At 49.9% G+C, this 13932-nt stretch overlaps 3 protein-coding genes across 3 annotated transcripts; 1 reads left to right on the forward strand and 2 right to left on the reverse strand.

The window, feature by feature from the left end:
- Positions 1-453: 453 nt before the first annotated feature.
- On the forward strand, positions 454-3988 carry N7457_001226 (GTPase-activating protein; the record flags this gene model as incomplete). The annotated part of the gene is made up of 3 exons (XM_057172272.1): positions 454-1258; positions 1317-1668; positions 1717-3988. The coding sequence occupies 3 exons, from the start codon at positions 454-456 to the stop codon at positions 3986-3988; spliced, it is 3429 nt and encodes a 1142-aa protein (XP_057036175.1).
- Positions 3989-4748: 760 nt separating this feature from the next.
- N7457_001227 (putative Rho guanyl nucleotide exchange factor) lies at positions 4749-10148 on the reverse strand (the record flags this gene model as incomplete). The annotated part of the gene is made up of 2 exons (XM_057172273.1): positions 4749-5486; positions 5550-10148. The coding sequence occupies 2 exons, from the start codon at positions 10146-10148 to the stop codon at positions 4749-4751; spliced, it is 5337 nt and encodes a 1778-aa protein (XP_057036176.1).
- Positions 10149-11155: 1007 nt separating this feature from the next.
- Positions 11156-13615, reverse strand: N7457_001228 (Zn(II)2Cys6 transcription factor; the record flags this gene model as incomplete). The annotated part of the gene is made up of 9 exons (XM_057172274.1): positions 11156-11618; positions 11683-11915; positions 11973-12383; positions 12438-12766; positions 12817-13196; positions 13255-13305; positions 13362-13462; positions 13520-13543; positions 13592-13615. 9 exons carry the CDS (start codon positions 13613-13615, stop codon positions 11156-11158), a joined length of 2016 nt encoding a protein of 671 aa, XP_057036177.1.
- Between the last annotated feature and the right edge of the window lie 317 nt (positions 13616-13932).

Here is a 13932-nt window from a genome sequence, read left to right on the forward strand (position 1 = left end):
AACTTGGCATGAGACCGTAGCGAAGCGATCAAATACATGCAGTCAAGCCCATAATTCCTTCTTTCTAGATATTTAAGATCCATTATACTTGAATTTCATGTTGGTTAGCAACACTTTGGCAAGTATGTATATCAAGAGTGCCCTTAGGGACTGCCAAGCTATGGATAAGGCTGAAGATAGTCACGTGAAGCCATCGGCATCATCACGCCCCCTCTTATCAATCCGACAACAACACCCGACCCGACTCTCTTGTTCTGTAGGCCTAGTCCTCGGCCAAGGATGATTTGGCTTGTACGATGACCTTGAAGCTCCAATTTCCATTACGCACGGGCTTTTTTTCCTACTCTTAGCCCGGATCTACTGGACTCGAGTCCTCAGCTGTAGCTCCGATCCCTACATCATCGGTTATCAGCTTCAGGACATTATTACAAGCTCCTCATTCACCTATCCATTATGATACCGTGGTCATCCTTCGTCCAGAAGGCTCAAAGCCTGATTGACCCTGCCAATTTCACCATCCCCGCCCTGTCCTCCTCCGATCATAATCCCTCTAAGGCATCACTGTTCCGCCAACAATTCCGCCTCCCTGATTCCCAGAACCCGCTTCAGGAGATTACCGCTGATCTTATTCTCCCACTTCCGAACTCGTCAGCAAATCAAGGAGATGGTTCTCGCAAGCTTGACCGACCAGGAAACACCTATGCCGGTCGTCTGCATTTGAGTGAGCGTTTCATTTGCTTTTCAACCCAGCCGACTAGCTTTATTCCATCTGCCACAGCAAGCTCTTCAACCACCTGGACTGGCCAGACACACGGCACTGGCCCTTCAGGCAATGGATTTATTTTGCCGCTATCCTGTATACGACGTGTTGAACGCCTTCATAGCGCCAGCCATGTTTTCTCCCTAGCACTCACAACATGGAACGGTCTACTCACTAAGCAACAAGATCCTAACTTCGCTCCTCAACGCCTCATTCTGCAGCTTGTCGGTAGCAGGCAGGCCTGCGAGCGATTCTGCGACACACTTAAAAAGGGCCTGCGGGAAGCAATGAAGGAGGTTGACAACTTGCGGAGCGTCGTTTCAGATTGTTATTCGGAATATTTGCTTTCAGGCGCAAAAGGAAAAGGACAAGAGGGAAATGAAGCTGATACTCGTCAACCCCCGGATGCGGGGCTGGGTCTAATTTTCCGCTACCCTGGTGATGCGCGCAAGCTTCGTGATCGGAGCAAGATGAGGCTTTGGGGTGAATATTTCAGAGGTAAACAGAAACTTGTCTTTTTTATTAGATGAGCGAACAGCCGACTGATATCGCCTAGAAAATGGCCGCAATGCTACCTTGGTCCGCCAACCAACTTTCCACAAGCTCATCAGAGTTGGTTTGCCCAACCGGTTACGCGGAGAAATATGGGAGCTTACATCCGGCTCTCTATTCCTTCGTCTGAGGTCTCCAAAATTGTATCAGGAGACTTTGGCCAAGTTCGAAGGACAAGAGTCCCTTGCTATCGATGAGATCGAAAAAGATTTGAATCGCAGTCTACCAGAGTATCCTGGGTTCCAGAGCGAAGAAGGCATTGGACGATTGCGACGAGTTCTCACTGCCTACAGTTGGATTGACCCAGAGATTGGGTACTGCCAAGCCATGAATATCGTGGTTGCGGCATTGTTGATGTATGTTTAGAAGTTCCATGCGCCGAGGGCGGCAGCTAACTTGACCAGATATATGTCAGAGGCTCAGGCCTTCTCCATTCTTTCGGTGCTCTGCGACCGTCTCTTGCCCGGTTACTATTCAACAACCATGTACGGCACACTACTTGATCAGAAAGTGTTCGAGTCGCTTGTTGAGAAGACAATGCCAGTACTCTGGGATCACCTCACCAAATCAGATGTTCAACTTTCTGTGGTCTCGCTACCATGGTTCCTCTCCCTCTATATTAACTCTATGCCGCTCGTCTTTGCTTTCCGCGTCTTAGATGTGTTCTTCTTGGAAGGACCAAAGGTTCTTTTCCAAGTCGGTCTTGCCATTCTTCGGGTCAATGGCGAAGAACTTCTCGAAACCCAGGATGATGGGTCGTTCATCTCTGTCTTGAAGTCATATTTCTCACGATTGGATGAATCTGCCCACCCGAGATCAGAGAACCCCAAGCTGCGGGCCATCACGAGATTCCAGGAGTTGATGGTGGTTGCTTTCAAAGAGTTTTCTGGCATCACTCACAGCACAATCACCGAGACCCGCGAGAAGCATAAAGGTGCTGTACTGGAGAATATCGAGACTTTTGCAAAGCGTACCTCCATCCGCAATCTTGGACCTGAAAGCAAGCGTCTGAGCGTGGATGATCTTGGAACGATCTATGACCGTTTCTACGAAACATTATACCAATGGGAACAGCACCAGAGGGTTGTTGAGGAAGAGATGCGGCGACAAGAGAGAAAGAAATCCGAGCGCCTATCTATGCTAGCCCCTCCTTCCGATACCCAGGTTGGCCGTGTTGGCCTTGGTCCTAGCCCTACACATATGGATTATGATGCTTTCCGGGAATTTTTAGCAGCTACATCTAAATGGGCGGTCGCTGATTCCCCTGGACCATCAAGAAAAGATTCACCGCCAGGAAAATCAGCACTGTGGGCAAACCGCCGACAGCCAGCAGATCATGAGTTCATGCAACGCCTCTACCGTAAGTGGGCTACAGATCCCGAGGAGGGATTGAACCTCCAAAGTGTGGTAAACGGCCTCGCACGCCTCAAAGGATCCCCTGATATCATGAACAACATCAACTATTTCTTCAATCTATACGATGACAGTGGAAATGGGCAAGTTGATCGTGAGGGCATTCTCAAGATCTCCGAGGCACTCCTGTTCCTCTCCCGGCGTGGATTTGAGGGCACAATCACTGCCACAACCTCCGTGGAGAATTTGAACTCATTAGGAGACCGCGACCACGCTGAAAACATGCTCACCACAGATGAGAAGTTCCTCGGCAGTGTTAGCGCATTCATCCGCCGCTGTTTCGAATATGCCGACCCCAGCCACTCAGAGAATCAAAACACAACGCAGCAAGATGCAACAGAAGAGACAACTGAGAAATTAGACTCGTTTGCCATTGGCGATGATGAAGACGAAGAAGAAGAGGATTTGATTGATATTGGTGACGATGCCAAATCCACCAAGTCTGCAGCACCGGATGCAACCCCCCGATCAACCAACTCCGCCAAATCAAATAGTCACGACCACAGCCACTCAGCGTCTGAGTCTGCCAACCCTGCTCTCGACCCCAATAACCCCCTGCATATCACTCTCCCCACTTTCCGAATGGTTATCTTGGCGGACGAACTCCTAGAGCAGTTCTTCGAATCCTACTTCCCCCAATCCTTCCATCTCTCCGATCACCCCCACCCAGCAGCTCTAGCCGCATCTTCCTCACTCTCGTCCAACCTCACAACCTTCTCCAACCTCGGCAGCATCCGCTCCTCTGGACTCACCGCAGGCTCAACCGCTCCCATCGCCGGTGCCTCGGGCGGCATTGTACCACCAGGAAAGGGTCTACGCGGCGTTCTCGACAACATCGTCACCGATGGCATCCGAATGGCCGCAGAAGTCAAAAAGCGAATGGACGAGGCGCAGCGCGAACTCGAGCGCAACGCGCTCGGCCGCGATGAAGAAGAAGACGATGACGACGAAGACGACTACCCCCGTCGCGACAACAACACTACTAACATCGCAGGCGGTATTTCTAGCCGGGCCGCTGGCGGATACGGCGGTGATAGGGAACGGCGTAGCGTCGTGCGAGATGCTGACCGTGATCTTCTTGAAGGCGCCGAGGTCCTTGGCGATGGAAAGGAAGAGAGAACATCTCTTTTGGACGGAAAGGAAGAAGCAGAACACGCTCCTCGCAAGGTTTCCTCCGGCTTTACGACTTCTGCTAAGGGCAATGGTTCACCCACGGCCCGTGACAACGAGGTCATTAGCAAAGTCGTTGAGTTTGAATCTTGATTCTTTTTGCATACTGTATCATGTCATATATGGCTGGCTGTCTTCTCTGGTTTCTTATCAGTTCCTTGGTTGGGATTGTCATGCACTTTTTGTACTACAACCCTCGGTTTGGATGTTTTAACTCTTCTCATTGTTTCCGTAGGATTGGAAACTCGGTATTTAGATCACTTAGAAAGAACCCATCATAGGATTTCTTGATCTTCGGACGTGTGGATTAAACCTAGAGCATCGTATACGTGATGACGTATGTCTCTACTGGGTGTTTTTCGTATAAAAATATGTGGGATCCAAAATATAGATTGAGACCTATAAACTCCCAAATGAAATATTCGTAGGACAAAAAAGGAGTATTCCGAATTCAGAGAATCGTCAAATCATAAAATGCGATGACGTTTTCTATGTACAGCATGGTCATCAAGAAAGTTGAAACAACTTGCAGGCGTGAAAGTAATCAATCATAGCCGATTCTTTGAAAAGGGAGGAGAAGAGGGTGACATGATGACGACGCAAGGGAAGGGAATAAAAACAGGGTATAAAACAAACACAGGCATTGAGAAACGGGGTCAATGTCCACGGGATGCAAAGATGCAAACCACAGACTCAAAATAGAGAGAAAGATGGGAAAACAAGGTGGGGGAGGGGGGGGGGAGACGGGGCCAAAAAAAAGTGCGAGAAAATATCATCTCAGCAGGAGTATAAAGTCTCAGAAGTAAAGAGGAAAAAATGGAATGCGAAGAGGAGGGAAAGAATATTCCTTGTCTCAGTCTTTTTGTCCCTCGTTCTCGATGAGTTCCAACACGATTTGTCGGCGCTCGTCTTCAGGGTGCTGCATGCAGATCTTGACTGTGTTGCCCATGCCGGCATGACTCGAGCCGTTGGTAGCACCCGAGAAGCCGCTGGCAAAGCTTGAGCCACCGACGTGGGGTTGTGTGCCGTGCAGCGCACCAGGGGTCTTGCTACCGTCGTCGATACAGACGACGTTGTGGCCGGGGATGACCTGGCGCAAGCGGCCGTTCATTGCATTGCGGACTTCGACGAAGTCTTCATTGAAGAGCATGAGGAACTTGCCGTAGAGACATGCTGTGTGTGCATTGCCGACGAACTCCATGACTACGCTGCGAGAGACGTCGCCGTGCTTGTTGACGTATACAGCGCACTGTTGGTAGGCTACTATGAACTCGCTCTCGCTGAGACGGAACATTCCTAGTGGTCTGAGGTTGGCGATTCGGTTGGCGATGCTGTGGAGGGTGTCCTGTGCATCTGAGGTTTCGTTGGTGCTGAAGTCTGGGACGGACCAGGAATGTTTCTTGTCGAGAGTGAGGACTTCGATGCCCTTGTGGGTTGAGATGGCAAGAGAGGAGTGGAACATGTTGATTCGGTAGGTCTCTGCGGGAATGTAGAACTCATCGTACTCACGGAAGAACTCCGTTTGGGAGCGACGTGAGGTAAATAGGCGTGTTTTGTTGGTGGACGACTTTTGTAGGACGGGCTCGAGAACCTAGATTTTGCATGTGAGTTTGCTGTTGTTGAATATGTTGGGTTGAGAGTGTTAGCAACATACCTTGAAAGTGGATGACAGTCCTTCACGCTTCTTGTACATAACCAAGTATCGATCTTTCAGACGGCCTGCGGCAAAGAAGCCCACTTCGCGGTTTCCGGACAGCTTCTGCGGGGCTCGTCGGGAAGAATCCTGAGATGACTGAGAGGCTTTTCCATTGGCAGGGCAAACCACATCGAGGTGGTATGCAATCAAAGACCGATCTGCGATCAGTAATAACAGATTGAAGTCCTCAAACACAGCAACCTGCGAGACACGGGTGATGGGAATAGCTTTATACCAACCGCGCGGGTTGTTAAGCTCAGACATGAAAAGTCCGTAATCTGTGCCAATGGCACACATAATGCGTCCAGCCGGCTGCTGGAACACCGTAGCACAATTGACTGCGAGTCTGCAAATTGGCGGGGGTCGAGACTTGGAATTTTCATATTGCTTCTCGACTTCTTGGATTGCACGATGGAGAGGGGTACCCTTGATGGTGACACTTTTAGAACCGGGTGTATGATCAGAATATCCGAATGCAGTATCTGCAAGCACACGCAGTCGGAATGGTTCGGCATTCTGCGAGAAGAGAGCCGCGGCATGTTTCGTCTTCGCTTCGATGATCTTGTGGCACCATTCGATTCGGCTCTGTGCAGAGAAAGCGTATAGAGTATATGTCCCAGTTTTACCAAGATGTTTGATCTTGAAAGGATAGAACATCTTGTCATCTCCATTTCCTCCGGAGGCGCTAGATCCGTTATGTGTCAGAGGGCTTGCAGCGCCCGCTTGGGAGGGCGTGACAGTCGCAACACCTCTGACAGATGACTTGACCACAGGATCGTCATCTGTGCTTTCCAGACACAAAAGATCCATGGGGATGGGCAGTTTCGAGATATCGTATCGCTCATACTTCACTGCCCCGTCTCGTACCGTGAATGCCTTGGCAAGAACAAGATAATGATCGAACAAAATGGCGTGCGTCTCGACGAGGAATCTGGTGCGCGTTCCAGGACGTTGCAGCTCTCCTCGGTGGATGATTCGTCGACCCAAATGCTCGAGATTGAGTTCGACTTCCTTCTTCATGTCGGGTCGCAATTGCAACTTAGCTGCCAACTCCATCAAGTCGGCCTTTTTGTTCATCTCTCCGACCTTGTTATCACACTCCGACGCCACTATTCTGATCTCTGCTATGGCCTGTGCCACATTGGTCTTTTCTTCGGAATCCTTAACCATATTATCGTGGATAGTTTTCAGCAGCAGGCCATACCGCTGGATTCTAGTGATCGGGGCTTTGAGGAAAGTATCCCAGCTGAGACGGTTCGACAATTTATGATCCCGCGCTTGATCCAAAAACAGCTTGAAGCGAGGATTGCGCTCAGATTCCTTGCGCATAAGGTAATTTGCTGTTGGGAAGGTTGCCGCGTAAGCGATGTAGACATATTTAGCCTTGCGAATCCATTCCCGGAAGATATCACTGAACCCAGAGATGAAAGGACCTTGTTCCTTTTGGCGATACTTAAGCTGTGCCAACAGGAAATCCTCGTTGACCTTTTTCACGGCATCGACCTTACCAAACACATCAGCCAGGAACTTGGGCAACCGCTTCGGTGGAATGATTGAAGGGTTCATTTTAGCCAATTGATCACGATAAAGTTCTCGTAGAACATCCAGTTGCGAGATGTAATAATCTTCGGTGGTGACAATCTCGTGCAAATTGTTTTGGCGATCAATTTCCTTCTTCGGACGAGCTTCTATAACCTCCTTGGTCACCTTGTAGAAAGTAACCCAGTCCTCGGCTTTCTTCTGCGGAGCCATCATCTGTGCTTTGAGATTGACCTTCTTCAACGTCCGCATACAGTGATGTGAGTAACATCGAGCGAAGCTATCAGTATGCTCAATATGCATCTCATGCAAGTGCAGCCTGGGCGAGTAACATCCAGTGCCGGTAATCTGGAACAGAACACCAGAAATAGTCCCTGAACCGAACTTGACCCATTCTTCTTCTTTAACCAGGGCTCCTTGATCAAGCATACCACTGACAACGCGAGCAGCCAATGTCTCAGCATCAGCAATGTTCATGGTGGGGACTTTGTGGGTGAACAGGGCAACCATGGCATCGGCAATGGCATGCTCCCGGAGATCTGTTTCGTCCTCACTCAGATCTCGAATCCAGGACAAGAGTGAACTCAAAGCCCACGGCTCACTGCATTTCTTGAATTGCTCTGATGACAATTTCGCGGGATTGAACTTCTTACGCCGGCCGGCCGGGATGCTTGGCAGGTCCAGGGTCATAGCAGCTGCAGCCGCGGCAGTCGGATCCACGGGAGGAAGATGCTTCCTCTGGAGTTGCATGAGAAGCTCTTGTTGCTGCTGTTTGTATCTGACCCGGTCCGCATCGGTCTTTGATCTGATAGGTGCATCAGTACGAGGCCCAATGGGAGTCGACAAAGATGACGACCGCGGAACTGGGGATGGGCTCAGCAAAGCTTCGCCATAAGCGTCCGCAGAGGTCGGCAAGGAGGGGTTGTTATACTGTGAATAACTATCAAAGCCATCCTGCTGCTCCAAATGGCGGTTATATGTGCCTGCAGGCATCAGATGAGACACAAGATCCTCATTTCCAGCAGGTTCGGCCGGTGCCGGTGGCAATGGGCGCATCCCGGGGTGGAAGAACAGGTCTTCGGGCACGCCTTGGTAAGGACCATCGTCGTCAGATTGCTCACCAGAACGGGTCTGGGCATATGGTGTTTCTCCCTCATCGCCATAGTCGAAGCTCATGCGCCGAGTGAACGCATCGGGGGCAGAGAGTCCACCTGTTCCACCAGCATCGACCCTAGCATCGGGTGGCATATGATGGAAGCGATTTGCATATTCATACGCGATAGGTGGGTGTTCGTATCCCGCATAATAATCGCCGCGTTCATCGGGTGACACGTCAGCGCTCCTGAATGAACCAGATGTGCCTGGGAATCTGCCACCCGTGGCAGGGTCCGAATGCTCCCCGGAACTGTAAGCAATGTCGTCACCATAATGCAGGTTCGCTTGATAACCCCCTTCGTACAATGCTAGGTCGTGACCAATGAAATCGTTATCACGAGGATCAGGATTTGGGGTTTGTCCTCTTGGAGATATGTTGGATCCACGTGAGCTTAGAATTGAAGCGTTGGTCTCACGTCGCATGCGCCCTTCGAGACGCTCACGCTCACGATCTTCACGCGCGTTGTCTTCTTGCAACATAGCTAAGCCAGCAGCAGCCTCGGCTTCACTGTCGTCGCTATACGCATCGTAGTTGACGACATGGCCCGTGCCTGTCTCCATATTCCCGTTGGTGTGAGCGTGTTCCTCGTCGGGTGAAAAGTGCATGCGTGAAGCAGAACTAGCATGGGATGCCCTGGAGCTGTGACGTCGAGCAAAGTTCTGAGATTCATATGCCACCTCGTCTTGCCTTAGCACATCTTCATATGCCATTGGAACTTCCGCTGGAAAGCGGCTACCATTTGTCCCGGTTTCGTCGACCGGAGGACCAGGAAGAGGTCGTGACTGAGGATGTCGAGTCAAAGTGTCAGTCCGTCTCGGTGGTGGTTCGGGGTACTCTGACTGTCCTGGAGGTATTGGTAGGGATCTTCTTGACCCGGAATGGGATATACTTGGCCGCTTGCCATAAAATCCGTTCGCTTGAGTCTGGTGCACTGGCGGTATTGGGGGCTGGTCTTCAAAGGAAGGGCTTGGAATTGCCGGGGTATATTGGGACGGTATTTCATACGCAGCCCCTTGCGGCGAACTGTAATATGAGTATGACGTAGGAAGGGTGACATTCATTGTATTCGGGGGGCTTGATGGCACATAAGATGGGGAAGAGTTTGGCAACATGGACTGATACGGACGTCCTCCATATGGATGCTCAGGGCTCCTCGGCGGCGGAAGCGGGGGTTGGTGGGAAAAGCCGTAAGTTTGTGGGGTCGCAGATGTCTGTCCATACTGCGAAGCCGCACTCTGCCTTCTATGTAGAACCGGAGAGCTCATCCCCGACACAGCGGTGGACTGGTATGCTGCAGGGTTATATGGCTGGTGGCCTGAGTTTGGAGTAGGGTAAGAGGTATTATTGGAGCCACTGTAAGTCTGCGGGTTATAAGAGAGGACTGGTTGGGACTGTGTCTGTGGGAGACCATATTGCTGCGGGTTGTAGGCCGGCTGTGACGAGGTCGCTCCGGAGTATGGGTACTGATAGGACATGGCGGATGTTTGCGAAGAGGCGCGACTCGGAGCCATGGGCGACATGGCGTCTGAGGAAGCCCGTGAATATCTCGACCCTCTATCGTCGTCGAAGCTTCCTTGCGCGGCGTTGTAGGCCCCCTGGCTCGAATGGCCGCCATAACCACCACCTTGTACCGAGTACTGTGCGTTTACTTCGGTCGCTCTCGCGTTCTGAGTCTGGGCCGGGTTGAAGTATCCAGAGTCATCCCCAGCATTGTAACTCGGCATCCTTCGAGGGAGGTGTTGGTCTGGCGCGGGGTTGTGGGATGAATAATTGTCATAGCGGCTGGTGGAGGGCTGCACAGAGGCTTGAGGGTTTGCGGGTTGGCCATAGTAGCCCTGCTGACCGTTTGGATATTGCGACATGGTCGTGGAGGGGATATTGGGTCCTAAATTTTGACTCGCCTTGACCCACGACGGCGCGAAAGATGTGTTGGGCCCTTAAAGACGTAGGCAATGCGGAGGGCGTCCAAATGGCAAAATGAGAGGAAATCAAACTGGGTTGAGTGAGGGGAACGACCTCGCGGGTCAGTGACGCGCTGCCCGGAAGATGGCTCTGGGCATCCCCAATGGAAGCGCGCAATATGTAATTCCAGATGTAGAAGCCAACGCCAAAAGCAAAAGAGCAGTTATTGTGGGGGGTAAGATGAGAGGAGAGTTGTCCATCAGCTGCGCTCACGCTAGTCGAGGTACCGGCGACCTGCGTGCCGCTTAGCCCCCACCGCCAACCGGGGGTCACCACTACAATGCGTTGTACAAGAGGCTGAAATGATATCACAACCCTTGACGTGGACCTAAAGATCGAGCTTCTTGGGGCTTATTTGGGCCCATGTACGTTATACGAGGTGGTTTCTTCTGGCTTTCAGCTGGCGACTACAGAGGTAAATTCCCCGGAGTCCGGGGCACACGTGCCTTGTTTTGTTTGCGGCTTTGTTTATAGTGCTTGCTGGTCATGCCGCGGCAACCAAGTATGTCATTTCAAACTTGCCTTCATGCTTCTCCCTGAGTTCAGTCAAAAGGGGCCATCGTACGAGAGACTTCTGGCCCCCCGTTCCAAGTCTGATGTGGGCAAGGCTGGGGCTGAGTGGTTTGGCCCCCACAACATGATCGTTGCATGCACAACCACAACATATGCAGTGGACGGAGAAACAATGTTATTTTTGCTTAAAATAACTTTTAATATTGTGGGGCCGATGGGCATCTGAAACAAATAGAGATCTAGAAGCAATAGTTGGGGTTTCTACATCAAATGCACCCCACGCCTAACATAGGGAACGCATGTAGCAGAACAAAAAGAAGCACCCATTCAACAAAGAAGGAAGATGCCCAGAAAAGCGCTCAGAACAACCAGGCAATGTCTCTGATATGCATCCCTAGTAGGAATACAGGTTAGACTCAAACCACTCGAGCGAAAGCTGGCTGTTGAAGAGTTGCCACATCAGCTGATCATCTGGAGGATAGCTGCCATCACTGGGAGTTAGCAATTGCTGTGGATTAGATTCCATGCATGGATCCATATAATAAGAAGCATTTGCCAAGGGATGCCCAGGCTCATTGGCATGAGCCGGGCAGCCTTGCTGTGTGCTAGTCATTGAAGGGTACAAATTGGCAACTTTGACCTGCGGACCAATGCGCTGCTTAGCTTGAATCAAGGGTACGCAGAAATTCTGCAGGGTGTCCAGAAGCTTGTGCAGCTTGGAAATGTATGGGCTTGCTGCAAATTGGGACAGATTTTGGGTGATGTCCTGGATCAAACTGTAATCGTCCATGTCCAATTCTCCAATGATGTTGCAAAACAGGACAAAGAAGGGACTCAAGGGATATAGGAGAACAGTCCTAAGAAATTGCAACCAGAGATATTAGTGTCAGAATAGCCCATTTTCGAAAGAAGCCAACCAACCATGTAAGAAATGAGGGATATGGATCCACAAAGCCGGGACTATCCGTAAGATTCCTTTGAAGGTGATTCAATGCTTTAAGAGACTTGCGAGAATATGACAAGCATTCCTTGTGTGTCAAAGGGGAGAAAGAGTATTTCAGCCGTGAGCGAAGAATATCGACCAGGATGGCATAGTAACAGAAATCTCCTGCAATCCAATCCGAGGAGATGAACTCGGGCGCCGAGGCTCGACTCTAGGAGATGAAGTCAGCTCGGAAACAATATCAAGCAAAGTAATAGACCCTACTCACAGATTGCAATCTCGAATATATGACTCCCATTCTGTCCTGGAGTTTTGAATGATTGGCAAGTGTTTGGAGAGTCGTATCTTCCTTTCCGCAATTCAGAAGTTCCCCTTGGATTTGGGCCAAGTCCAATAGGATGCGTATTAACGGAATATATGCCAGAGACTGATCTGCACTAATTAGGTTCGTAGGGGAGATGCGAGGCTCTGGTAGCGACAACGGTCGGTAAAGAAGTGTGCTCAGAGTTCGGTCAAGGTAAAAGCACCAGTATACAGCGCTATGAATCTCTTCATCGAGGTCTGAATTGCCAAGTGGATTGCAAACTTCATGGTAATCAAGAGCGGTAATCAGACGAGCAGCATATGAGTTCAAGATCCAGGCTTGACTCATGTTGCCACGATGCTGCATGAACAATGCCTGTTTGGTATGTGTCAACAAAGTTGTACGCTGGGAGAAAGCATGTCGACATACCGCGGATATCAAGGACTGGATAAAAGGAAGATTGGGAGGATTGAGAAAATTGAGACTTTCGAGTGCGCGAAATGTACGTCTTTCATACAATTTCTTCGACTTCAAAAACTGTGCGTTGATACGGGGATCTTTATAAGCTCTCGGTTTTTGGAACAAATGAAAGATGGCCTTGACATAAATGCATATACAATACTGATAGAATATTTGCCCGTGTTCATGGTCATTGTCATCATCACCGAGAACGGTTGAAGCCATCTTCTCAAGCGTTTTGTCCGAGATGTGATCCGGCCATTCTATACAGCTAGAACGCCCGACGGCGGCCGTTGGTTCTATATTGCTATTAGTGCACCCCCTTAGAGAACAGCCTGACTTGTAATACCTGGAAGAAGCATGTAAAACAACTCTGGAGAGGGAGTAATGGAAGAATGAATATCTTGGGCATATTCACAGGGCATTTCGAACGGTGAAAATTTGTCGGTATTGGTGGCTTTGCCTTGCGCCATCACATCCACAAATTGCAAGGCAGACCTGAGAATTGATTTTCTTTCACGATCCATGTGCTCGTTTCCATCGAGCTCTCCTTGAATGACCACTCTCGCCTGTTCAGCATGGTGTGTAGTTGAGCCGATGGCACACTCGTCGCGGGCAGATGGTGAAGTGTGCTCTCCACGAGAAACCTGATCTAGCTTTCTCTTCTTTGACGTAGGTTCAGCGTCAAGATGACTTGACACATTCGACGGACTAGTGTTTTCAATGCTTCTAAATAAAAGGTCAATTAATGGAACGATGGGAATGACACGAAAGGTGGCGAACATACTCTGAAAGAGCTCTTTCCAAGGTCAACACCCTCTCCCCGAGAGCAGATATCCTAGTAAGTTTGATAAGCATCTGTCAAGAGAGGACTCCAGTCAGGTGAAGACATACACCGATGATGATTTTGGGCGAGATCGTCGTGCTCTTGTGCGTTTACACTCAACACCTGTATCGGTACAGTTCGCACATTGCAGCTGTCTATCGCAGCGTACCTATTCTAGCACATCAGCCTCTATGCATAAAAAAGAGACTCAATCAACACCTCGAACCTTTCTCGAGTGGCAAACATCACACTTCAAATAATTAGTACATCAATGCCGAGATTGCTTGGTGACACTTACCGCACGCAGTGCGTCATCACTCATTTGGTAGATCAAGTCACAATCGCGTCTCGTCCAAATTTATTAGGGAAAGCCACAATGAACCTATAGGAATTCAACTGCATAAGTAGGTTCTTGAGACAAGAAAAAAAAGCCTCCGTAGGTAGATCAGGGCTTGCGGATTCTGCGCCGAGCAACGCTGAGCCGAGTCTGCAGACCCGAACCGATTTTTTCCCTTTTCGGTCGGAGTGCCGACCGAATCGGGAAAGTATACTTTTAGTCCATTTCATAGCATTTCACTTCAGTTCAAATGTCATCTCGAGTTTTTATCTCTTTCCTATTGAACTCACTATGCTGACAAT

This window comes from Penicillium paradoxum (genome assembly GCF_028828445.1).
Source record: "Penicillium paradoxum strain IBT 22861 chromosome Unknown utg000002l_segment0_segment0, whole genome shotgun sequence".
Taxonomy (NCBI): Eukaryota; Fungi; Ascomycota; class Eurotiomycetes; order Eurotiales; family Aspergillaceae; genus Penicillium; species Penicillium paradoxum.